The following is a 27,653-nucleotide window of genomic DNA, read 5'->3' on the forward strand; positions in this document are numbered from 1 at the left end:
TGAATTCACAACCCTCGGACTAGCAGGCCAATGCTTAAACCACTGAGCTATCCCTCCCCACCAAATAAGTGTGCACCCAGCTGGATGTAGAACAAAAGGTTCCCTTTCAATGTCACCCAGGCAGCAGCAGGACAGGTTGAGCGAATAAATAGGACCATAAAAATAAAATAAAAAAAAATAGGCAGCAATTGGGATGAAGCATTACTGCTGGTACCAATGCATAACAGAGCTAGGTATGCAAATCCACAGCCTTTGCCCCCAATGAGGCCTGACGGGAAGACCCATGAATGTGTGGAAGGATATAATTAACTCAGTTCCAGTCTATCTTGCTACAGAAGCCTGGGTACAGGACTTGCAGATAGAAATTCTCCAGCTACAGAGGAGTGTGGTGATGGTAAGAAAGGACAGAAAAGTGTAAAAGACCAAGGCATGGTCTGATGCCAAAGGAGACCTGACTGAGCACCAAATGGGATCTAAAGTCATCATCCAGGATCAGGCTCTCTGCAAGTTTTTCTCAAAGGCAAAGTGGTCCAGCCCATGCTTAGGGTTGGCTCCACTTAACCCCTCCATATAACTTCAAAGTCCTGGAAGATATTGGTAAAGCAATTTAAAGCAACTACAAACTGAGAGGCCTACCCTATCTCTATTCAGTTTACAAACTTCAAGTTTGTCAGATGTGTCTCCAGGAGCATAGCAATGGCAGCATTCTCTTTAAGTATTGAATATACTTTTTCTTTGAATAGAATTACTGAAACTGTTTATATTTCAGGATACACATTTAGTTCTCAGAGCCATCATTGTTAAAATATAAAGTCACTCAGTGAATAAATGATACATTAAAAAGTTTCCTGTGCAGTAAACAGCTCTTAAATATCTAAGCAGCCAAAGTTATATAATCCAGGGGTCGAGAGTAGCTTCCTAGTACATACTCTACAGGCACGGGAAGGAAACTCTCAGCATGGAGACAGAAAGAGGGATTAAATGAAGTGATAAAAATAAGAAAAAGATAATGGAGAGAGAAATATACATTAGTACCATATCATCAAAAAGAAAAAATTGTTTATCAACTGTGCAGTTTTGGACTGTTTTTCAACCAGAGGGGGCAGCCAGATCAGGTCAAACTTGGAGATCCTCACAGCTCCTGCAGCTCTGAACATCACAATTATAGCAGTCATCTCTTACCAATAGAACTTTCATACACTTTAATCCATCAGGAAGCACCATCTAATAAAGCAACGATGATAGATAGATTTTACATTGATGCTCCCTCCCCATGATTTAAGGCAATAAGAAGTAAATTGTTAATAACATTTTAACCCTTCAGCCCCAATGGGAGAGAAAAAAAGAGAAAAGGAACTAACATATCAATATCAATTAGCACCCAACCTGTTACAGCAACTATATCAGATTTCAGAGAGCAATACATGAATTCCATACACTCTGATCATTCCAGAGATGTCTTGTCTTGCAAAGGGGAGTTTGCAGAGTCTGGAGGTATTTTTCTGCCTCCTCAGGGAACTGCATGATACTATCCCCATTCTCAATATAGAGCTTAACCAAGTATTTAATAAACTTCCTAGCCAATTGTTTCACTTAGTTAAAAGCTACCCTCATTCTAACAACATCATGGTATAATCTTGAGAGAACAGTATTTTAATTGCTGGCTCTTCCCATAACCACTCCATGTCTCTCGCTGGATTTTTGCAATATAAGTTTCTTAATGGTAAAGTTCAGGAGCTTCACAATCAAACGCTCTAAGCCAACCGCCGAGAGCTGGCCGGGGGACAAGGGTCTGGTATGCCCCTTCTATATGAAAATAAAAAGTGACTATCCTACAATTTAGGGACAAATTCAGAAGGTTTGCCTTTCTCCGTTCCCTCAGGGACACCTACAATCCTCTTGTTACATAGTCTAGAGTGGCTTTCTAAACCAATTAGTTTGGTCTTGATATCATTACAGTTCTTGATAACCTGTTATTTGTTCTCTTTAAAATCATCTTCCACTTCAGAAAGTCTGTTCTGTTTCACCAGTCTGTCTGAAGTGCTTGCAGTGCACACAGTTCTCGGTCATGGTGATCTGTTTGATGGAAACTGTAGATTTCATTTCAACAGTCCGAGAGACAACCTTTGCTGTTACAGCTATCAGCCCTATCCCATGAGGTTCAGGCACCATTTGTTTGGATAAGTAGGGAGGCAGCTCTCCTGTGTTGTTTCCATACTTTTAGATTTGGAGAAGCAGCAACAGAGCTGGAGGGCATCTTGGAAACCTCTATCACAGTGCCCCATGATGTCCAGGGTTGTACTTCTTGACTCAAAAGCAGCATATGATGCCACCTGACACACTGGCTTGCTGGTCAAGATGTCACCTTGATGGATTGTTATGGCTATAGAAATGATGATTTGAAACAGACAATTCCAAACCATGTTAGGAAATAAACTGAGTGCATGGAGGATCTAGAAGAACAGGATCCCTCGGAGATCTGTTCTTGCCCCTACTTATTTCCAATATGTTTTCAAATGATCTGCCTGCAACTACTGCAAAGCCATTCAAGTGTGCAGATGACATCTGTCTAATGTCAAGAGAAAAACTTCAGAAAGACTGGGGACAACCTGAACCAAGATATGGCAGACAACCCTGAGGACTGCAAGAAGTGGAGACTTAATCCCAGCATGTCAAAGACAGTGTTGTCATGGTTTCATCTTGGTCAAGGTAATGCTTCACAAGAACTCAATATGTTCTTGAATGGGGAATGACCGGCTCATGACCCAAAGCCAGCATATCTAGGAGTCACTCTAGCTTGCACCCTTACTCATAACAACCAAACCACCAGGACAGTTCGAAAAATTAACAGCCTCTTAAAGAAGCTTGCAGGCTCAAGCTGAGAAGCTAATGTGCAAGCACTGTGCAGTTCAGCATTGAATTTCTGCTAGTCAGCCGGGCAATACTGTGCTCCTGTGCGGTTAAACTCCTGCCACACCATGCTAGTTGTTGTGCTATTGAATCAAATGATGAGAATAACAGGGACTACAGGACCAACAAACGCTGATTAGCTCCCTGTCCTCTCTAATATCCTTTCCTCTAACATCAGGCATAATATTGCAGCAAAGAATCTCCTTGACACAATCCAGGAGATAACCACCAGCACCACTTTTCAAAGATACATACATAGGCAGTGCCTCGCCACTAACATATCATTAGAACGCCTATCTGCACTATGCTGGGGCTTGTCTACACTTACATTTTATAGTGCTCTAACTTGCTGGCTCAGGGGTGTGAAAAATCACCCCCCTGTGCGCGGCAATTCTGAGCACTTTAAAGCGCTAGTGTAGACAGGTTCCGAGCACTGGGAGCCTTCTCCCAGCACCCAGATCTCATCCCCTCATGGAGATGAATTACCAGGAGCAATGAGAGAGTTCTCTCCCAGTGCTCGAATGTGACCACACTCACACTTCAAAGCACTACTGTGGGAGCATTCCCGCAACAGCACTTTGAAGTTTCCAGTGTAGACATACCCTTACTCAACTGCTCCACGGTGGATGCTGTGACACTGTGGCGAGCAGAATGGGAATGAGCTAAATTACCATCTCATCACTCAGCCTGATGTGAGACCTCCTGCCTTCAGGCTCCCATATTTTCTGTGGTACAAGCTTAGGGTGACCAGATATCCCGATTTTATAGGGACAGTCCTGATTTTGGGGTCTTTCTTATATAGGCTCCTATTACCCCCAACCCCATGTTCCGATTTTTCACTCTTGCTGTCTACAAGCTCAATCATTTCAGATGTGGGGTGATGAGGTGTGTGGATAATGATCACACCTAGGGACTCAGAAAAGCCCTCTGTGGATGGGGATGGACGCTGCACACCTACTGCTCATCTCATGATGGACTCCATACTGCTGACCCCAAAGCTACTGAATGGCAAAAAACACATGTGAGGTCTAGTTAAGCCCTTTTGACATTTTTTTTGACACACACATTTCAATTTTTATCTCCCTACTTTCTATTTTGGCGTTTGAACCCTCTTCCGTCTTTATTGTACAGCGCACTTCTGCATTCACTAACAACAATATAACTGCAGAGACTCTATAGAAAAGGATTGTTAATGCCATCACATCCAGTCCCCTCTGTCACTTGGCCAGAAGTTTCTCACTTTTCCTGAACTATGTTGTCTTCAATGTAAAAATGGCTGTGCTGACAGATACAGAGCCCAGAACTGCTCACTGGTAACAATAGGAATAAAACCTGTTCCCCATTACACAAAACCTATGGACATTAGTAAAAAGAGTGAATGATCCCCCAGAGTCATGAGTTGGCTCTATGAACAGAGAAAATACTTTTGTTAACGTGTGCACACTTAGCACGGGTTGTGAGGTATAAAAAGGCAGTTGCCCAGCCGGAGTGCTGTGGCTTGCAGCCTGAATCCAGCTACGATGGAAAAGGTAAGAGAAACCTGTCTGGATTGGATTGTTTGCTATGTTAGTCTGAAGCCAGGGACCTGATTCCCCTCTCATTTACATCAGAGTTAGTCTGTTGATTTCAAAGGAGTTACTCCTGGCCTATATCAGTAGGAGAGGAGAATCAAGAATCTATTAGTCTCTGTATATTAATCTCTCAGAACCCAGTTCTGGTTTTGCTTACACTTGTGTAAATGAGGATCAATTCCACTGAAGACACAGGAGTATATCAATTTATCACCAGAGTCACTAAAATGTAAGGCCAAGATGCTTCAGGCTTAGTGTGCTGGACGGAGAATTGAAATACCAGGATGCAGTCACACTGCATAGGATGTTACTGAAAACTCTGCCATTTGTTTCCCGCACTAGATCATCCTTTTCGAGGACAGAAACTTCCAGGGCCGCTCCGTTGAGTGCAGCAGCGACCGTCCGGATTTGCAAAGTCACCTCAGCCGCTGTAACTCCGTCCGCGTGGAAAGTGGCTGCTTCATGCTCTATGAACGTCCCAACTTCCAGGGACAGCAGTTCTTTGTGAAACGGGGGGATTATCCTGACATGCAGTCTGAGGGTTTCAGCACCTCCATTAAGTCCTGCCGGATGATCCCACCTGTGAGTTCGATTTTGCTTTTAAAACATGGCAACGTTGCCCAAGCCACTATCATAAGGCATTTGCTTGATCATTTTCAGCTTAGCTACCAAGGCCTGAAAATGAAAACTGCTTTCTTCCTCCTAATGGTCATCCCTCCAGGATGGCTTGGGGGACATTGCAGAGATAGGATAGGAAAGCTTCCACTACTACTGCCTGTTAAGGGGGTGGGTACAGCTTTCTTGTGTTTAAGTCTATGGATGATAAATGATGACATACTTTGAATAAAGAAGGAAAAATGTTTCTGTAACTTCTGGGGATTTGGAGATACACTGGGCCCACTCCTCTCACACTTGTGTTAAATAAGGAGTAACTCACTGAGGCCCAGAGTTACACCAGAGTGAGAGGAGAATTGGGCCCCATATCTTCTGTGACTCTTTAGAACAAAGTCATTTTTCTGTTTCCTTGATTCTGGGGCTGCTGAAATGTGAAACGCCCCCTAGCAGAACTTAGTGTAGCCTATGCCAGCAGTTCTCAACTAGGGATCCGAGGCCCCCTAGGGGTTTACAAGCAGGTTTTAAGGACCCTTCCAAGCAGGTCCGGCATTAGACTCACTGGGGCCCAAGAGAGAAAGGCAAAGCCCCACCGCCCCAAGCCCCACCACTCGTGACTAAGGTGACCAGAGGTCCTGATTTTATAGGGACAGTCCCCATTTTTGGGTCTTTTTCTTATATAGGCTCCTATTACCCCACCCCACCCCGATTTTTCACATTTGCTGTCTGGTCACCCTACGGGTGTCTGAAGCTGAAGCTAGAGCAACTTAGCTTCTCAGGGCCCCCTGTGGCACGGGGCCCTGGATAATTTCCCTGCTTGCTACCCTCTAACCCCAGCCCTGGTTTTTATATGCAGAAAAACAGTTGTTGTGGCACAGGGAGCTGTGGAGTTTTTACAGCATGTTAGGGGCCCTCTCATGGGGCAAGCATGCCCCATCCCCTCTTGGGATGGGGTGAGGGTAATTATGGCCCTGCGGCTGAATCTGTACAACCACCCCTTGTTTTGGGAAAGCTTGCCCTACAGATAAATGTCAATATTGCTGCCCCCTCTCAGGGCTGTGTGGCCTAGCGGCCCGAGTCAGCAGGGCTGCCCTGTGCAAAGGGGCAGCATGGCCCAATAGTCAGAGTCAGTATAATGGCCCTCTTCAATAGGGCTAAATGGCCAGACCTGTGTCCTCCCTGCTTCACCAGATCCCAGCTCAGGGCCCTCACAGTGACCACTGGATCAGTGAGGAATCCACCCAAAATACTCTGACACAACTCGGTACAATGCCTAGTCCCCATGAACTACTGCCCACCCTGTCCCTGGTGTAGTGGTCCTATTATCTCCAAAGTCCGCAGGCTGCTCACCCTTTGTGGCTCTCAGCAGTTCTGTCACTCCTTGGGCACCTGCAGGAGCTTGGGCGTTGTCCTGGATCTTGGCATCTCAAGCTTCTGCCTTCTGGGGCCTCAGCACTTGCCAGGCTGGAGCCTGCAGTGGGCGTCCTCCCCCCCTTGGCATTCAGCACTGAATGAGCTGGTCTGCTTCCTTTTATATCTGGTCTCCAGCTGGAGCATGCCCAGCAGGGCTGAGGGTGTATGGCCTCCTCGGCCCAAAGAGTAGAGTTAACCCTTGCAGTACCAGTGCAGGGCAAGCATGGCCTGTCACAGGACCTCAGAAAAAAAAAGATTGAGAACCTCAGGCCTATGGGAGCACTGTGCTGGCTGAGGACTGGCCAACATTGTACACTGCAGCCCTGTTCCCTCTTGTGTCTGGTTGGGCTCCCTCTTCCCCACCCCAGACATAGTCCCTGCACCAAGGGTGGGAGTCACGGCTCGCGTAGGTCTGAGTCAAACGGGTGGATGTGCTGCCTTTGCAGAATTCAAGGATTCCCCTCCTGTGGGGAGCAGAGGCAGCTTTATGCACCATTTGTATCATTGGAGCAGTGCACAGGGCTGACTCAGGACCCAGGACCACAGCCAGCCAACCTGCTGAGGTCACTCTAGTACCCTGTCTCATTTTCTGTCACAGCACAGGGGCACCTACAGGATAAAGATCTATGACAAGGAAGATCACAGAGGCAACATGGTGGAGTTAACTGAGGACTCTCCAAGAGTCATGGACCAGCTACGCTCCCCCGAGATGCTCTCTTGTTCTGTGCTGGAGGGGCACTGGATCCTTTATGAATTGCCGAATTACAGAGGCCGCCAATACCTGCTGAGGCCAGGGCAGTACAGGAGATTCAGCGAGTGGGGCGCTATGAGTGGCAGAGTCGGCTCTTTGAGACGTGCCACTGATCTCTACTGAATCAAGATGTCTTTCTCCTGGAAGGGTCTCAATGAATAAAATGCTTTAGCAACCATTGTCCTCTCAGCATGCTGTTGTAAGTGTACTAAGGGGAATGTTGAGGCTTGTCCTGTGTTCTTGGGCTATGGTATCATCTTCTGAACCAAAAGTTGTCCCTCATCTTTCCCTGCCCTCTCCCAGCATTGCATAGCTACTTACAGCACAAAGTGCCCAATGCCAAACACAGGGCTCAGGCCTAGGCAGCCACACAAGGGAGTATGGGAGCACGTCCAGGGCTGTGCAGGCCTCACCCAGAATGCAGTGCAGGAGGCTGAGCAAGAAACCAAAACATCCAGGACTCAGCCGATAGAGAGGACGGCAACTGCTTTGTACTTTAGATAATAATAGTTGTACTTTAGATAATAATCCTCCAGCCCAACCCTGGCCAGAGATTTGGAGCTAGGACTAGAGTGGCTCTGGGCTGAGCTCCTGCCCTTGCTTCTTCACCAGATGGCAATTGGAGCATCACCAGGGAGCAGCAGCCAGAGCCCCCCTCAGCCATCAGGCATAGAGCAAACAGAGCTGGGCACCCAGGTGATGGCAGGAATCAGCCACATCCTCCTCCCAACCGAGAGGCAGTGCCACTCACAGGTCTCCCATCAGCCAGGGGCCGAGCCTCGAATCAGAGTTACCTGAGCACCAATCCAGGGCAGGGCTGTATTAACTAGCCATAGACACCAGAGCTCCTGGAATCATCTGATTACACTGGCACTTCCAGTTTGTAACAAAAGCTGAGGTGTCTGTCCCATGCAGCGCTCCCCAGTCTTACCAGCAGCAGAGGTACTTTGAATCCAAAAAGATTGCTACATACAGTAAGATGAGTCTCTCTGCATGAACAGTGGTACAAGTTCACAGTTTTAGAAAGACTAATCTGGTCTATAAAACTACAAATAGACTGTAATCTGGTCTATAAAACTACAAACTAGCAGTCAATAATGGAACAGACCCAGGACTGACTGGCCATGGGATATCATATTGAAAACTATCCCTGTAACAGATTTCACTTGACGCTAGCAACAAATTTCAATAAGGCAAAAATCATAGCAGCTACAAAGCATTCAAAAAGAAGGATGTGAAGTTAGGACCCCTCTGGGAACAAGCCTCCAACCAAAACATGAAGGTAGGTCAACATTTAGTAATAAAACAAGAACTCCTCTGAGTAAAATCAAAAAATGGTTTAGTATGGGTGGCACTACAAAATATGCAAACAGATCTGCTCTTACGGATGCATGGGCCCACCCCAAACAGGCAGAGGACAAAGACAGGTTGGCAACAATGGGAAAGGGATCTGTAGATGCTCTTTATCTGTACCAGACACAATCTAGCATTCAAAGAAAGTAAAGAAGTTCTTCTGAGATAGGTCCCCAGAAGTTCATGGAAAGATCAAATCAACTGTACTGAGGAGCTGCCCTTAGCACCAAGGGGTAACAAGTATGTGCTAGTTGTTGTCAATGCTTTCTCAGATTGGCAGGAGAGTGACAGCTACACTAAATATGTGACTGCCTTAATGAGAGTGAAACAATTGGTGAGCAATGTGTTCTGCAGATGGGGGGAGGGCCTAAGCTTTATTGACTCAGACGATGGGAGCTAATTTGTGGGGTCAGTTGTCAAAGAAGTGTGCACTCAGCTGGACATGGAACAAAAGGTTCCCCTTCCCTGTCAGCCAGCCAGCCAGCCAGCAGGAAAGGTTGAGCGAATAAATGGAACCATCCAAAAAACAAAACAAAACAAAAAGAGGTTCTGCAACAGGCAGAAATTGTACTGCTGGTACTAATGCGTATCAGAGCTAGGGATGCAACTCCACAGCCTTTTCCCCCCAGTGAGGCCTGATGGAAAGACTAGTGAGAGTGTGGAAGGATATAATTAACCTGGTTCCAGTTTATCTGGCTACAGAAGCCCTGTCAGAAGCCTGGGTACAGGACTTGCAGATGGAGATTCTCCAGCAACAGAGGAGTGTGTTGGTGGTAAGAAAGGACAGGAAAGTGTAAAAGACCAAGGCATGGTTTGATGTCAAAGGTGACCTGACTGAGCACCAAGTGGGATCTAAAGTCATCATCCAGGATCAGGCTCCTTACAAGCCTTTCTCAAAGGCAAAGTGGTACAGTCCATGCTTAGGGTTGACTCGATTTAACCCCTCCATATAACTTCATAGTCCTGGGAGCAATACCCCTCACTTTAGAATTTAAAGCAGGTGTAGGCAACCTATGGCATGCGTGCCGAAGGCGGCACGCAAGCTGATTTTCAGTGGCACTCACACTTCCCGGGTCCAGGCCACTGGTCCAGGGGGCTCTGCATTTTAATTTAATTTTAAATGAAGCTTCTTAAACATTTTTAAAACCTTATTTACTTTACATACAAAAATAGTTTAGTTATATATTGTAGACATATAAAGAGACCTTCTAAAAATGTTAAAATGTATTACTGGCACGCGAAACCTTAAATTAGAGTGAATAAATTCGGCACATCACTTCTGAAAGGTTTCTGACCCCTGATTTAAAGCAACTAGAAACAAAGAGGCCTACCCCATCTCTATTCAGTTTACAGACTTCAAGTTTGTCAGATGTGTCTCCTGGAGCATGAACCAACAGCATTCTCTAATCATTGAATATATTTTTGCTTTGAATACAGTTACTGAAATCCTTTATATTTCAGGACACATTTAGTTCTCAGAGCCATCATCATTAAAATATGAAGTCGCTTAGTGAATAAATGAGACATTGTAACTTTTCCTACAGAAAACAGCTCTTGAATAACTAAGCAGCCCAAGTTATATAATCTAGGGGTAGAGAGTAGCTTCCAGTACATATTCTACAGGTATGGGAAGGAAATTCCCAGCACGGAGACAGAAAGAGGGATTAAAGAGGCATTGTTAAAATAAGACAGAAAAAGATAGTGGAGACAGAAATATACATTAGTACCATACCATCAAAAAGAAATATATGTTTATCAGTTGTGTAGTTTTGGACTGTTTTTTAACCAAAGGGGCAGCTAGATCAGGCGAAACTTGGAGATCCTCACAGCCCCCGGGGCTCTGAACATCACAATTACAGTAGTCATCTCTTACCAATAGAACCTTCATACACTTTAATCCAATAGGAAGCACCATCTAAGAAAGCAACGATGATAGATAGATTTTACATTGATGCCTTCGTAAGGCATCCTGTGGAATGGGGCCTGGATAATTGCCCTGTTTGCTACCTGGTCTTTATATGCAGAAAAACAGTCATTGTGGCACAAGGGCCATGGAGTTTTTACAGCATGTTAGAGGGCCTTTTGTGGGGCAAGCGCGCTCTGGCAATAGGAAGTATTGCTTTGGTCCCGCTAGTGAAGGCAGGGGGCTGGACTCAATGACCTTTCGAGGTCCCTTCCAGTTCTAGGAGATAGGTATATCTCAAATTATTATTTTATTGTTATAAATTGTTAATAATGTTTTAACCCTTCAGCCCCGATAATAGGAAAAAAGAGAAAAGAAACTAACATATTAATATCAACTAGTGCCCAACTTGTTTACAGTAACCATGTCAGATTTCAGAGAGCAGTACATAAATTCCATACTGTTACCTCAAAGGGGAGCCAAAGTACCTCTATACGTATAGTGGTGTGGTTATCAAGAAATAAAACAAGCCCCTTTTACTCAGAAGAGCAGACCCACCCTCTGCCGTGTCTATCACCGGTGGACTCAGATAGGTCTCCCTCCCTCTTCCCTATGTGTGGTGCGAGAAATAAAGACGGACTATAGGTAAAGTTAAAATAACAGATAAGCGTATTAGAGGAATAGGTTACAGTAAGGGAAGGGGTAAACGTGAGTGAGTAATTACTATATAAAACACAAAACAGTGAAACAACAGCTTTTAAAACAGGAGCATGACACTCAGGCCCCAAATACAAAATCACCCTGGCAATAACCATAAAAACCCTGACCAAGAAAACCCGCATTAGCTCATTATTTCCAAGAGCCCTCTTGTGGCGGCGGCGAAGTCCAGGACCTGCACTCGGTGGGTAATTGGAACCCGCAGAGGAGGAGCACGGGAGCGTCCCACAGTGTCACTCGGGCCGGAGGAGCGGACCGAGAACCCCCTGCTGATGTCGTCCCCAGGAACAGGAGCAGGAAAGGTGGTATACGGCTTCTTCTTTCCTCTCTTCACTTCAGGAATGACGGTCTCCTCCGAAGATGCACTGATGCTGCCAAGGCCTGAACCGCGCACACAGTCACTAGGATGGACTGCGCCACTTGCCTGTGGTCACAGTCTTTTATGCAGTTAGTGGCGGGAAGACATAGTACAGTCCCAGCAAAGGCGGGAAACAGTCTGAGGTAAAATTGTCCTTGATATTGCCCAGTGGCAGGAAAAACCAGTTGGAGCTAGCTGTAACTAGGCCAGGATGACAGGGCACTAAGGGGTCACAAGATGGAGTTTACAGAATGGTGATTCAGACTCCATTTTGAATTCCTCCTTACAAATTACATATTGGGGTTAACATACACACATTTTAATGAGCTATAACAGTATGACAAATCACACCCAACAATACACACTGGTCATTCCATAGATGCCTTGTCCTGCAAAGGGGAGTTTGCAGAATTTGGAAATATTTTTCTGCCTTCTGAGGGGAACTGAATGACACTATCCCTATTCTTAATATAAAGCTTAGCCAGGTATTTAATAAACTTCCTAGCTAATTGTTTCACTTGGTTAAAAGCTACCCTCATTCCCACCACATCACAGCATAAACTTGAGAGAGCACTATTTTAATTGCTGGCTCTTCCCATAACCACTCCATGTCTCTCTCTGGATTTTTGCAGTACTGTATAAGCTTCTAAGTGGTAAAGTTCAGGAGCTTCACAATCAAACACTCTAAGCCAACCGCCAAGAGCTGGCTGGGGGACAAGGGTTCGGTATGTCCATTCTATATGAAAATAAAAAGCTACTGGAAAATCCTACAATTTAGCAATTTAGGGACAAATTCAGAAGGTTTCCCTCTCTATGTTCCCTCAGGGATGCCTACAATCCTCATGTTACATGGTCTAGAGTCACTTTCTAGACCAATTAGTTTGGTCTTGATAACATTACAGTTCTCGATAACCTGTAATTTGTTTTCTTTAAAATCATCTTCCACTTCAGAAAGTTTGTTCAGCAAAGAACCTTCTCGCCACTTTTCAAGATACATAGGCAGTGCCTCACCACCGACTCATCATCAGAATGCCTGTCTGCGCTATGTTATTCAACTGCTCCACAGTGGATGCTGTGACACTGTGGCAAGCAGAATGGGAATGAGCTGCTCCCTCCTAAGAAATTTCTCTCTCATCACTCCTGCCTTCAGGCTGCCACAATATCTGTGATATAAGCTCAACCATTTCAGAGGTGGGGTGGTGAGGTGTGTAGGTAATGACCACACCTGGGGACTCAGAACAGCCCTATGTGGCTGCGGGTGGGGATGGACACTGCATATATACTTCTCATCTCATGGTGGTCTCTCAGGAGGCCGTTCCACATGCCGTACTGCTGACCCCAAAGCTACTGAATGGCTAAAACACACGTGAGGTCTACCTAAGCCCTTGTGACATTTTTTTGACTTACACATTTCTGGTTTTGTCTCCCTATTTTCTATTTTATTCTTTGAACCCTCTTCCATCTTTATTGTACCACTTGTGCATTCACTAATAGTAATGCAACTGAAGAAACTCTATAGAAAAGGATTGTTGATGCCATCACATCCAGTCCACTCTGTCACTCAGCCAGAAGTTTCTCCTTTCTCCTGAACTATGTTGTCTTCAATGTAAAAATGGCTGCGAAATGCCCCCTAGCAAAACTTAGTGTAGCCTATGCCAGCAGTTCTCAACTAGGGATCCGAGGCCCCCTAGGAGTTCGCGAGCAGGTTTCAAGGTGCCTTCTAAGCATGGCCGACGTTAGACTCACTGGGGCCCAGGGCAGAAATCCAAAGCCCCACCGCCCTGACCCCCACCACCCATGCCTGAAGCTGAAACCAGAGCAACTTAGCTTCGTAAGGCGTCCTGTGGAATGGGGCCTGGATAATTGCCCTGTTTGCTACCCTCTAATGCCAGCCCTGGTCTTTATATGCAGAAAAACAGTCATTGTGGCACAGGGTCCATGGAGTTTTCACAGCATGTTAGAGGGCCTTTTGTGGGGCAAGCGCACCCCGTCCCTTCTTGGGATGGGGTCAGGGTAATTATGGTCCTGAGGCTGAATCTATATGATCACCCCTGGTCTTGGGATAACTTCGACTATGGATAAATGTCAATATGGCTGTCCTCGCTCAGGGCTGTGTTTTCTTTTGGCCCAAGTCAGCAGGGCTGCCCTGTCCAGCTGGATTGTGTGGTCTAGGGACCCGAGTCAGTAGGGCTGCCCTGTCCAGCAGGGCTGCATGGCCCAATACCCAGTGTCAGTATAATGGCCCTCTTCAGTAGGGCTGTTTGGCCTAATCCATGCTATCCCTGCTCCACTAGGTTCTAGCTCAAAGCCCTGACAGTGGCAATTTTGCTGGCCACTGAGTCAGTGGGATATCCACGCAAAACATACAGACACCACTCAGTACAGTGCCCAGTCCCTGTGAGCTACTTCCTACTCTGTCCCTAGTGTAGCAGTCCTGGAATCTCCGATGTCCATAAGCTCCTCAGCCTTGCGGCTCTCAGCAGCTCTGTCACTCCTTGGGAGCCTTCAGGAGCTTGGGCGTTGTTCTGAGTCTCAGCATCTCTGGTTTCCACCTTCTGGGGCCTCAGCACTTGCCAGGCTGTAGTCTGCAGTGGGCGTCTTCCCTCCTCGACAGTCAGCCCTGAATGAGCTGGTTTGCTTCCTTTTATACCTGGTCTCCAGCTGAAGCATGCCCAGCAGGGCTGAGGGTTCATGGCCTCCTCGGCCCAAAGAGTAGAGTTCACCCTTGCAGTACCAGAGCAGGGCAAGCACGCCCCATCACAGGGCCTCAGAAAGAAAGTGATTGAAAACCCTAGGCCAATGGGAGCATTATATTGGCTGAGGACTTAAACTGCTCAAGATAGTTAAGACCAAAGCAGACTGTGAAGAACTTCAAAAAGATCTCACAAAACTAAGTCATTGGGCAACAAAATGGCAAATGAAATTTGATGTGGATAAATGTAAAGTAATGCACATTGGAAAAAATAACCCCAACTATACATACAATATGATAGAGGCTAATTTAGCTACAACAAGTCTGGAAAAAGATCTTGGAGTCATCATAGATAATTCTCTAAAGATGTCCACGCAGTGTGCAGAGGCAGTCAAAAAAGCAAACAGGATGTTAGGAATCATTAAAAATGGGATAGAGAATAAGACTGAGAATATATTATTGCCCTTACAGAAATCCATGGTAACCCCACATCTTGAATACTGTGTACAGATGAGGTCTCCTCATCTCAAAAAAAATATCCTGGCACTAGAAAAGGTTCAGAAAAGGGCAACTAAAATGATTAGGAATTTGGAGAGGGTCCCATATGAGGAAAGATTAAAAAGGCTAGGACTCTTCAGCTTGGAAAAGAGGAGAATAAGGGGGGATATGATTGAGGTATATAAAATCATGAGTGATGTGGAGAAAGTGGATAAGGAAAAGTTATTTACTTATTCCCATAATACAAGAACTAGGGGTCACCAAATGAAATTAATAGGCAGCAAGTTTAAAGCAAATAAAAAAGTTCTTCTTCACGCAGCACACAGTCGACTTGTGGAACTCCTTACCTGAGGAGGTTGTGAAGGCTAGGACTATAATAGCATTTAAAAGAGAACTGGATAAATTCATGGTGATTAAGTCCATAAACGGCTGTTAGCCAGGATGGGTAAGGAATAGTGTCCCTAGCCTCTGTTTGTCAGAGGATGGAGATGGATGGCAAGAGAGAGATCGCTTGATCATTGCGTGTTAGGTTCACTGCCTATGGGGAACCTGGCATTGGCCATTGTCTGTAAACAGGATACTGGGCTAGATGGACCTTTGGTCTGACCCGGTACAGCCGTTCTTATGTTCTTAGCATCGTACACTGCAGCCCTGCCTCCTCTTGTGTTAAATGGGTGGATATGCTGCCTTTGGAGCATTCAAGGATTCCCCTCCTGTGGGGAGCAGAAGCAGCTTTATGCACCATTTGTATCATTGGAGCAGGGCACAGGGCTGACTCAGGGCCCAGGATCACAAGCAGCCAGCCTGCTGAGGTCACTCTAGTACCCTGTCTCATTTTCTGTCACAGCATTGGGGCACCTAAAAGATAAAGATCTATGAGAAGGAGGATCACAGAGGCAACATGGTAGAGTTAACTGAGGACTCTCCAAGAGTCATGGACCAGCTACGCTCCCTCGAGATGCTCTCTTGTTGTGTGCTGGAGGGGTACTGGATCCTTTACAAATTGCCGAATTACCGAGCCCGCCAATACCTGCTGATGCCAGGGCAGTACAGGAGATTCAGTGAGTGGGACACTATGAGTGGCAGAGTCAGCTCTTAGCGATGTGCCACTGATCTCTACTGAATCAATATGCCTTTCTCCAGAAAGGGTCTCAATGAATAAAATGCTTTAGCAACCATTGTCCTCTCAGTGTGCTGTTGTAAGTGTACTAAGGGGAATGTTGAGGCTTGTCCTGTGTTCTTGGGCTATGGTATCATCTTGGGCTATAGTAGCATCGCTACTTCCAACACAAAGTGCCCAACGCCAAACACAGTGCTTAGGCCTAGGCAGACGCACAAGGGAGTACGGGAGCACCTCCAGGGCTGTGCAGGCCTCACCCAGAATGCAGTGCAGGGCACGTAATAGCAGCCACGGGATGTACGGGGTATAAGACTCCCTCTCAGTCATTTCTCTGGCTGTGTGGGCATTACCCAAATACAGTGCAGGGCACTCAGTAAAAGCTGAACCACAGAGTGAAGCATGCAGGACTTGGACCATAAAGAGGAGGACAGGGGGACTGTAACCATACAGCTGTAGTGTAGATCATAATCCTGCAGCCCACTCCTGGCCAGAAACTTGGAGCCAGGACTAGAGAGGCCCTGGGCTGAGTTCCAGTCTTCACTCCCGAGGTAGATACCTAGGAGCAGCACCAGGACACAGAAGCCAGACCCCCTTCAGCCACCAGGCATGGAGCAGGCAGAGCTGGGCACCCAGCTGATGGCAGGAATCAGCCACAACCCTCTGCCAGCCAAGAAGCAGCACCAATCATACCTGTCTCCCTAGCCGGATGCCAAGGCTCAGGCCAGAGTTACCTGAACACTTATCCAGGGCTGGGCAGAATTAACTAGCCATAGGCACCACAGGCCTGGGTCAAGGGCCCCAGATTGTGGAATCATCAGATTACATTGGCACTTAGAGTGTGTAACGAAAGCTGAAGTGTGTGTCCCGGGGGGTGGGGGTGAAGCAAAGCTTAAACATATGTCCCTGGTGGAACCAATTGAGAGACATCTGCCCAAGTCTGCAGCCAGCCTGAAACAATAGTTCTGAGAGGGCTGAACAGCCCCATGCACCTCAATGTGGGATTAACTGCAGGACCCACCTACACCAGCCCAGCAGAGGACTGTGGGAGGCAGGAAGAGAAGAGCACCACTGGCCCAGTCCACTCACCCAAACAGCTATACCCAGGCTCAACGCAAGTCCTGGGAGCGACCCTTTATGATATCATGACTCAGCCCTCTGGCTAGGGCACCACAGTCACCCCCTCCAAGTTATGAGGCTCCCTCCAGACCAGCTATCTGGAGGACATTTCCCACAATCCTGTGCTACCTCCCAATTTGCCCCTCTAGCACCCAGCATCTAATCTTTAAAAAGAAAACTTGCATGTCAGCAAAACTGTCTTCCCTGAAGACCTCCACTAGTAACCTCACTCCAGCCTGATAGTTTGCCTTTCAGTATGTCCCACTGTAGTCTTCCCTTTAACCAGCTCCTTATCCACCTTTCAAGTCTCATATTAATCTCCATCTTCTCCAACTTAACTAATAATTTTCCATGTGAAATTATATCAGAAGCCTTACTGAAACCCAGGTAAATTAAAGCAGATAGATTTGAGACAAATGAAATGCAGTAGATCTAAAATCAATTATCTTCTCAAAGAAGGAAATCCTCCCCCTTTTCTTAAATACAGGAGCTATATTAGCAATTATCCAGTTAGTGAGTACGACTCCTCAGTTTAAAGATTCATTAAAAATCCTAGCTATTGGGTTTCAATTTTGTGTACCAGTTTCTTTAATATTCTTGGATAGAAATTATTCGGGCCCCCCAGTTTAGCTGTTTGAGTTTGACTTCCACCCTCCCACTACTCCTAAACTCCTCATTAGCCTTATTAAACATTAAGGCAAAGTGTTTCTTTAGGTGTTGGGCCATGCCTACATTATCTTTAATCTCCACCCCATCCTCAGTGTTTAGCAGTTCCACTTCTTACCTTGTTTTGTTTTTATTTATATGGCAGTAAAACCATTAACGATTGGTTTTAATTTCCTTTGCAGTGTTAAACTCTGCTTGGTTTTTGGCAGGTCTCGCTTTATCCCTACAATCTCTGACCTCCAAAAAATAGCTTCCCTTGCTGATGTATCCCATCTTCCATTCCTTGTAGGATTTCTGCTCTCTGTTAATCATCTGTTTGAGAGGATTGCTCATCTACCCTTTCCTACAATTTTTGCTTGGGATACAGGTTTCAGATAATTTTTTCAACTTTAATGTCAAGTAATTCCAAGCCTCCTCCACTTTCACTTCCTTCAGTGCTACATTCCAGTCCACTTCTCTAACTAATTTTCTTCATTTTTTAAAGTTTTCCCTTTTGAAATCAAGGACCCTCATTGCAGATCTATTTTTGTTTATTATTTTAAACTGAATTAGCTCATGGTCACTCGAACCAAGGTTGTCTCCTATACCAGTTCTTCTATGAGGTCCTCACTACTCCCCAACATCAAATCTAAAATGGCATCACCTCTTGGGTGAAGTAATCTGTCCACTATCCAACCAGGAAAATCTGGACCCTACTATTATTATTAGCGCTTGTCATCCAATCTATATCGGGGAAGTTAGTCTCCCATCATTACACAATTCCTGGTAGTATTTATTTAATCAAAAAAATTAAAGAGGTCACTATCCATATTCAAAAATAGATCCCAGGGAAACTACTAGTAGCTTTTTTTCCTGAGTGATTTTGGCCCAAACAGACATGGTTAAAATTCAGACACCTATGTGTGCACACACGCACAAAAGGGAACCTATTTAACAACAAAAATAAGACAGCCAATTTAGCAGGCAGAAATGCAACAGTTGCAGAACTACACTGGCCATGGTAGACTACTTTGAAAGGTATCCATGTAGCAGTTTTCAACTGAGGCCAGCAACTATCACAATAAGATGAATGCTTTGTAGCCCACTCCGCTTTAACAACAGGATGTGAAGTTAAAGCAACTTTGGGAGCAAGCCTGCAGCCAAAACACAAATGTGCAAGTGGTGATCACTCCAAAGACACAGAGGCCAAAGACAGAATATCAAAAATATGGTGGTGGCCCCAATAAGAAAGAGACTTGAAGGAACACCTTGATACTTCCCTAGTCTGTGCCAGACACAATCCAGCTAACAAAAAAAGCTCTTCTGAGACAGGCACTGAGAGGTCCATGGAAACGAATTCTAATAGACTATACTGGGGAGTTGTCCTTATCTGGTAACAAGTATGTGTTAGTTGATGTAAATACTTTCTCACACCTGGAGGAGGAGGGTTTCCACACTAAATATGTGACTTCCCTAACAAGAGTGAAATAATTGATTAGCAATATGTTCTGCAGATGGGGAGCCTAAGGTTATTGACTCAGACAATGGGAGCGGATTTGTAGGGTCAAAGAAGTGTGCAGCTGTCTGGATGGAGATCAGAAGGTTCCCTTTCCCTGTCAGTCAGCCACAGCAGGAAAGGTTGAGCAAATAAATAGGACCATCAAATCCAAGCTAAAAAACGGAGGTGAATTCAACAGGCAGCAATTGGAATGAAGCGTTACCACCAGTATTAATGTGCATCACAGGTACAGAATGCAAATCCACAAGATTTTCCCCCCAATGATGCCTGGATGGGAAGACCAGTGAGAGTGTGGAGGGATATAATTAACCCAATTCCAGCCCATTTAGCTATAGTGGCCCTGTCAGAAGCCTGGTACAGGACTTGCAGATGCAGATTTTGGAGATACACAGTAGTGTGGCGGTAAGAAAGGAAGCGGAAGTATAAAAAACCAAGGCATGATTCAATGCCAAAGGAGACATAACTGAACATCCAGCAGGATCTAAAGTGATCATCTGGGATCATGCTCCATGCCAGCCTTTCCCAAAAGCAGAGTGGTACAGTCTGCGCTTAACATAGGATTGACCTGGCTCCTCTGAAGTCTTTTGGAAGAAAGGACTCAGGAGGTAAATAGATCAGCTGGCTAAAAATGGAATGTTTTGTGCTAAGAAAAGTAAATGGGTCTATAAGCTAAGAGACAAAGTTTCTCAACTAGCTAGGAGCGGGAACACCCAGAGAACCATTTACTATGAACAAAATAATAATGGACACAATAAGTCGGGAATGAAAACATGAAGTAAAGAGTAGGTCAAATATGGACAGAGCAAGCTCTAGGGGATTGACTCCTACAAAGTAAGTGAGACACTGCCAGCATATGTGATGCAACATATAGAAAATGAAGTAAAATATGTAAATGTTTATAAAGGGAAAGAGTTTCTGTGCATCTTTTGATAGATATGTCATGTGCCCTAATGTGACCTTACCCAGGGTACAATCTGGACTGTTGAACAGATGTGTCCCCTCAGTTCTCCAACCTAGGGTGCTTTTTACTCTGCTTCTAAGATGCCACGAGTGCTCCTGTTCTTTTCACTGTGAAAGGAACCACTCCTGGTCTGCCCATACACAGGTGCAGCATATAAATTAGCCCCAGTTATACTACATGAGTGCTACATCCAGACATTCAATTACACTGCAGGGCAACACCAGCAAACTCCTGAACCAAGACTTTCCCCCAGAAATTTGTGTCTTGTACTCAGCACCCTCCTGGACAATACAAGCTCATATAAAGTCCATCATTTTATTAATAGACAAGTATATGCATTGTGACAAAGTTCCTCCTTAACCTTGGTGGATCCTGTGCCTATTGGCAGATTTGCTCACCTCAGTGATCTTCCTCTCTGGTGGAACCCACAGTCTGGGTCAACACCTCCTATGTCTGATCAGGAGTTGTGAGGTTTGGGGGGAACCCGGGCCCGCCCTCTACTCCGGGTTCCAGCCCAGAGCCCTGTGGATTGCAGCTGTCTATAGTGCCTCCTGTAACAGCTGCATGACAGCTACAACTCCCTGGGCTACTTCCCCATGGCCTCCTCCAAACACCTTCTTTATCCTCACCACAGGACCTTCCTCCTGGTGTCTGATAATGCTTGATTGTCTGATAATTCCTCAATCCTCCAGTAGCACACCCTCTCAGTCTCAGCTCCTTGCACCTTTTGCTCCCAGCTCCTCACATGCTCTTCCTCTCCTCTGGCTCCTCCCCACCTGACTGGAGTGAGCTCCTTTTTAAACCCAGGTGCCCTGATTAGCCTGCCTTGATTGGCTGCAGGTGTTCTAATCAATGTAGCTATCTCCACTGCCTTTTAGAAAGATCTTAATTGGCCCCAGGTGCCTTGATTAACCTGGAGCAACTGCCACTTGGTTACCATGGTCCTAGGGATTTGTTTCGCCTGGGGCTAACATACCTGTTCCTCAGTACTTTACTGTAGCCATCTGGCCTTGCCCCATCACAGCACAAATCCTCTTATCTCAAATGGAGTTTCCCAAACATTTCAGTGCAAACACTCTGGTTTAGATAAAACAATATAACAAGTTTATTAACTACAGAAAGATAGATTTTAAGTGATTACAAATAAGGAGGCATAAAAGTCAGAACTGGTTACAAAGAAATAAAAAGAAAAACTTAATAAACTAAATGAATTCAAAGCAAAGGTCTCTCTCACTACAAACTTTAGCAGTCTTACTGGCTGCATTCCTTTTCAGGCTGGACCCCTGCCTCAGTCCAGTATTACTTTCCTTGTCCTTCAGGTCTTGTTGATGCTGTGAGCAGAGAGAAAGTGAGAAGTATTTTGGGGTGTCTGTTCACCCCCCTTTTATAGTTAGCTCTCCATCTCCAGCTGAAGTCCAGGAGACAAAGGCTGTTTGGATGGGAACATCAAGCTCTTCATTTGTCAAAATATAGATTTTCACTCACACCCTCTTTCCTGCCAAAGAATGGCCACTTAAGCAGGTAATTGTCCATTTGATCTTGTTGACACCTGGCTGAGGTGTCCATTTGGCTTTTGTCTCTGAAGAAGTGGTTTGTGGCTGCTCTTACTAACATAGCTAGGGGCGACTCCAGGCACCAGGGCACAAAGTGTGTGCCTGGGGTGGCAAGCCGCAGGGGGCAGCCTGCCAGTCGCCGTGAGGACAGCAGTCAGGCTGCCTTCGGCGGCATGCCTGTGAGAGGTCCGCCGGTCCCGTGGCTTCAGCGGCAATTTGGAAGCGGGTACGCCAAATCCACGTTACCAGCAGACCTCCTGCAGGTGTGCCGCTGAAAGCTGCCTGACTGCCATACTTGGGGTGGCAAAATACATATAGCCTCCCCTGAACAGAACACAGAAGAATCTTAAAACTTTATATACAATGCTGCCACACATTTTACTAGGACAGTGATGATCAGGAAATTATGAGTTTTTGAATGATACCTTACAAGGCATGCTTTGTATGAATTTTATCATGGTCCAATAAAAGGAGTACAAATGGGGGTACAGACTGTAACACTACATTCACCACCACCTCACATTTGAATTTCATCAACTCAGTGAAGTGTTGCTGCATGCCAAATAAAGATAACTGAATGACAAAGCCTGGAGTTGAACTGAGTTGTTGTGAAGAAGAGTGGAAAGAGGTCTCAGAGAAAAATCACACCATCTACCATACAAGGGTCTTTTGAGAATAAATACTTTAAAGACGGTGAAGCACTTTGCGCTCTATTGAGGAAAATCTTTATGTAAGAAATTGGCATTTCAATCAAATCAAATCAGAACTTGACATTACAGACTTATGTAGATGAGGAAAATTTGCACCAGTCCAACTACATCAATTGTACCAGCACAAACCTCTAAATCAAACACACTCAACAGTGCAAAAACAACTCCATATAGACAGGATCTAAGTACATAGGTTCAATCCAATATTATGCTGCACCCGTGAGCCAACATTATAAAAGAAAAGTTACTCCACAATAGCTGGAAAACTGTTTCTGTAGCTAGACTAGCAACATCGTCACCTGCCCTCTGAAACTACACCTATGTTAAAAAGTGGGGGGCTCAGTGAGTATGTTCCAGACTCCATACTGCAGACCACAAAGCTATTGAAGGGCTCACACATGTCTGATGTCTACCTAAGCCCTTTTGACATTTTTTTTTGACGTGCACATTTCTGTTTTTATCTCCCTACTTTCTATGTTGTCGTTTGAACCCTCTTCCATCTTTATTGTACCACTTGTGCATCCACTTATAACAATGCAACTGCAGAGACTCTATACAAAATGATTGTGATGGCATCAACATCCCCTCTGTCACTCAGCCAGAAGTTTCTCTCTTTTCCTGAACTATGTTGTCTTCAATGTAAAAATGGTTGAGCTGACAGATCCAGGGCCCAGAACTGTTCACTGGTAACAATAGGAATAAAACCTGTTCCCCACAACACAAAACCTCTGGTCACTAGTACAAAGAGTAAATGATCCCCTAGAGTCATGAGTCGGCTCTATGAACAAAAAGACTTTTGTTAACATGTGCACACCTAGCACTGGTTGTGAGGTATAAAAAGGCAGTTGCCCGGCTGAAGTGTTATGGATTGCAGCCTGAATCCAGCTACGATGGAAAAGGTAAGAGAAACCTGTCTGGACTGGATTGTTTGCTATGTCAGTCTGAAGCCAGGGACCTGATTCTCCTTTCAATTACTTCAGAGTTAGTCTCTTTTTGTCAAAGGCGTTACCCCTGGCCTATACCACTAGGAGAGGAGAATCAAGAATGCAGAGCTAGGGGGACTTACAGCCTCTATTAGTCCCTGGATATTAGTCCAATTCTGCTTTTGCTTACACTTGTGTAAATGAGGATCAATCCCACTGAAGTCACAGGAGTATATCAATTTATCACCAGAGTCACTAAAATGTAAGGCCCAGACACTTCAGGCTTAGTGTGCTGGATGGAGAGAAATTGGAATGCCAGGATGCAGTCACACTGCATAGGATGTTACTGAAAACTCTGCCATTTGTTTCTTGCACTAGATCATCCTTTTTGAGGACAGAAACTTCCAGGGCCGCTCCGTTGAATGCAGCAGCGACCGGCCGGATTTGCAAAGTCACCTCAGCCGCTGTAACTCCGTCCGCGTGGAAAGTGGCTGCTTCATACTCTATGAACGTCCCAACTTCCAGGGACAGCAGTTCTTTGTGAAACGGGGGGATTATCCTGACATGCAGTCTGAGGGTTTCAGCACCTCCATTAAGTCCTGCCGGATGATCCCATCTGTGAGTTTGATTTTGCTTCTCTCTCTTTTTTTTTTAAATGGCAAAATTGCCCAAACCACCATCATGAGGCACTTGCTTGATCATTTTCAGCAGAGATACCCAAGACTGAAAATGAGAATTGTTTTCTTTCTTATAGAGGTAGTCCCTCCAGGATGGCTGCAGGGACATTGCAGGAATGCCCTTTGCATCACTGGAGCAGTGCACAGAGCTGACTCAGGGCCCAGGACCACAGGCAGCCAGCCTGCTGCAGTCACTCTATTACCCTATCTCATTTTCTGTCACAGCACAGGGGCACCTACAGGATAAAGATCTATGACAAGGAAGATCACAGAGGCAACATGGTAGAGTTAACGGAGGATGCTCCGCAAGTCATGGACCAGCTACGCTCCCCCGAGATGCTCTCTTGTTCTGTGCTGGATGGGCACTGGATCCTTTACGAATTGCCGAATTACAGAGGCCGCCAATACCTGCTCAGACCAGGGGAGTACAGGAGATTCAGCGAGTGGGGCGCTATGAGTGGTAGAGTCGGCTCTTTGAGACGTGCCACTGATCTCTACTGAATCAAGACACCTTTCGCCTGGAGGGGTCTCAATGAATAAAATGCTTTAGCAACCATTGTGCTCTCAGCATGCTGTTGTAAGTGTACTAAGGGGAATGTTGAGGCTTGTCCTGTGTTCTTGGGCTACAATATCATCTTCTGAACCAAACACTGCTCCTCATCTTTCCCTGCCCTCCCCAGCATTGCATAGCTACTTCCAGCACAAATGACACAGGGCTAAGGCATAGACAGCCACACTAGGGAGTACGGGGATACAAGACTCCCTTCTAAGCACCTCCGTGGCTTTGCAGACCTTACCCAAAATGCAGTGCAGGACATGTAGTAGGATCTGAACCATAGTGTGAAACATGCAGGACTTGGATCATAGAGAGGACTGTAACCATACAGCTGTAGTCTAGATCATAATCCTCCAGCCCACCCATGGCCATAGATTTGGAGCTAGGGCTGAAGGGACCCTGCCAGCATTTCCAGGGAGCAGCAGCCAGAGCCCCCTCAACCACCAGGCATGGAGCAGGCAGAGCTGGGCACCCAGCTGATGACAGGAATGAGCCACTTCCTCCTCTCAGCTGAGAGGTAGCGCAAGTCACAGCTCTCCCCCGAGCCAGGGGCCAAGCCTTGGGCCGGACTTACCTGAGCACCAATCCAGGGCAGGGCATGATTAACTAGCTATAGGCAGTCCAGGTCTGGGTCAAGGGCCCCAGATCCTGGAATCATCTTATTACACTGGAATGTCCAAGGTGTAACGAAAGCTGAGGTTTCTGGCCCAGGGGGGCATGAAGCTTGAAAACATGACCCAGGTGGAACAAATGCCGAGACGTCTGCCCAAGTCTTCAGCCAGCCTGAAACAATAGCTCAGAGAAGGTTGAACATCCCCATACACCTCATTGAGAGGTTAACTATAGGAGCCACAGCAGAGGACTGTGGGAAGCCGGAAGAGAAGAGCACCCCGGCCCAATCCACACATCCAAGCAGATACACCCAGGCTCAAGGGTGAATCCTGGAAGCGACCCTACTTCTATCCCTTCATCTCAGGGTGTGAGGGACTAAAGACCCTGTTCTCCCTGAGGGAGGAGGGCCCTTGGTCCCACTCCTGTGGGAGGGGAGGGCCCCAGGTTTCTGTTCCTGTCTTTTTTGGTGGGGACTCTTACAGAGTGTTCGCCGGGCTAATGGAGGGGGGCCATGGAGACAGCTTTCCAGCCTTACCAGCAGCAGAGGCACTTTGGACCCAAAGAAACTGTAACACACAGTAATGTGAGTCCTGATCCTTGACTCTTTTCACGGGCAGTGGTGAAGTGTCACCACTGTAGAAAGACTAACCTGTAAGTATGGTTATCAAGGTGTATACTGGGACACGATTAAATACAGAGGCACTGGCACCAGCCACTGTCGGAAGAGAGGATACTGGCCTAGATGCAGGAGCGGCGCCAGGGTTTTTGGCGCCCTAGGTGGGGGTCCTTCCACGACACCGGTCATTGGAGGCAATTCTGCGGCAGGCGGGGTCCTTCTGCGCTCCCGGTCTGTGGGGCACTTCAGCAGCGGGTCCCGGAACGAGTGAAGGACTCGCCACAGAATTGCCGCTGAAGACTAGGAGCGCAGAAGGACCCCCTCGCCGCCGAATTGCGGCCAAGGATGGCAAAATGCCACCCTCCCAAATCCTGGTGCCCTAGGCAACCGCCTAGGTCACCTAAATGGAAGCGCTGGCCCTGGCTAGATGGACCTTTGGTCTGACCCAGTAGGGCTGTTCTTACATACATTCTTATGAACAGAGCAAAGGCAATGAGACATTCAGTACACAGATGGCATTAGCTACTATGTTATATATAAATAAAAGAGGTTTAACAACAATTAAAGTAAAAAACAAAAACTGGCCAAACACTTGGGGTTGCCAACTTTCTAACAGCACAAAGCAGAACACCCTATCCCTGCCCCTGCGCTGTCCCTTCTCCGAGGCCTTGTCCCCTGCCCTTCTCGTTCTCCAAGGCCTCACCCCGGGTCACGCCATTCCCTGCTTTCTCCCACCCTCACTTACTTTCACCAGGCTGGGGCAGGGGGTTGGGGAGCAGAAGGGGGTGTGGGCTCCGGGAGAGAGTTTGGGTACAGGAGGGGGCTCAGGAGTGGAGAGGCAGGCTCCAGCCCGGCAGAGCTTACCTCAGGCGACTCCGGTTGGCGGTGCTGCAGGGCTAAGGCAGGTGCACAGCATTCAAAAACAGTTTGTGAAATTCAAACCACTTTGGGAACAAGCCTGCAGCCACAACATGAATATACAAGGTCAAAACTTAGTCATACAGCAAGAACTCCTATGTTTAAACTAAATAAAGTTTTGGTATGGATGGCACCACAAAACATGCAGAAAGATCTGCTTTTATAGTTTTACACGTCCACTGTGTGTGGTCACTCCAAAGAGGCAGAGGCCAAAGACAGACTGACAAAAACATGGTGTCAGCCCCAATGGCAAGGAGACAGGAAGGAACACCTTGACGCTGGTCTAATCTGCGCTAGACAATCCAGCTAACAAAGAACGTAAAAAAAGATTTTCTGAGACAATCACAGAGAGGTCCATGGAAACGGGTTCAAATCGACTATACTGAGGAGCTGTCCTTAACACCGAGGGGTAATAAGTATGAGCTAGTTATTGTCAATGCTTTCTCGCATTAGGAGTAGGAGGCCTTCCACACTAAATATGTGACTGCCATAATGAGAACGAAATAATTGGTGGGCAATGTGTTCTGCAGGGGCAATAAGGTTATTGACTCAGGCAATGGGAGTGGTTTTATTGGGTCTGTTGTCAAAGAAGTGTGCACCTGGCTGGACATAGATCAAAAGGTTTCCTTTCTCCATCAGCCAGCAGCAGCAGGACAGGTTGTGAGAATAAATAGGACCATCGTCAAATCCAAGCTTTGGGGGCAGGGATAGCTCAGTGGTTTGAGCATTGGCCTGCTAAACCCAGGCTTGTGAGTTCAATCCTTGAGGGGGCCACTTAGGGATTTGGGGCAAAATCAGTACTTGGTCCTGCTAGTGAAGGCAGGGGGCTGGACTTGATGACCTTTTAGGGTCCCTTCCAGTTCTAGGAGATGTGGGTATATCTCCATTATAATAATAATAAAAGATGTTGCAACAGGCAGCAATTAGGATGAAGCTTTACTGCTGGTAC

General features: G+C 46.2%; 2 protein-coding genes across 2 annotated transcripts; both read left to right on the forward strand.

Annotated features, from left to right (window-relative positions):
- Positions 1-3,881: 3,881 nt before the first annotated feature.
- LOC115659838 (gamma-crystallin B-like) lies at positions 3,882-7,380 on the forward strand. Its single transcript, XM_030580537.1, has 4 exons — positions 3,882-3,931; positions 4,382-4,439; positions 4,824-5,063; positions 7,105-7,380. Exons 1-4 carry the CDS (start codon positions 3,882-3,884, stop codon positions 7,378-7,380), a joined length of 624 nt encoding a protein of 207 aa, XP_030436397.1.
- Positions 7,381-23,265: 15,885 nt separating this feature from the next.
- Positions 23,266-24,503, forward strand: LOC115659668 (gamma-crystallin B-like). The gene is made up of 3 exons (XM_030580148.1): positions 23,266-23,301; positions 23,704-23,943; positions 24,228-24,503. Exons 1-3 carry the CDS (start codon positions 23,266-23,268, stop codon positions 24,501-24,503), a joined length of 552 nt encoding a protein of 183 aa, XP_030436008.1.
- The last annotated feature ends 3,150 nt before the right edge of the window (positions 24,504-27,653 follow it).

This window comes from Gopherus evgoodei, chromosome 11 (genome assembly GCF_007399415.2).
Source record: "Gopherus evgoodei ecotype Sinaloan lineage chromosome 11, rGopEvg1_v1.p, whole genome shotgun sequence".
Classification (NCBI taxonomy): domain Eukaryota; kingdom Metazoa; phylum Chordata; order Testudines; family Testudinidae; genus Gopherus; species Gopherus evgoodei.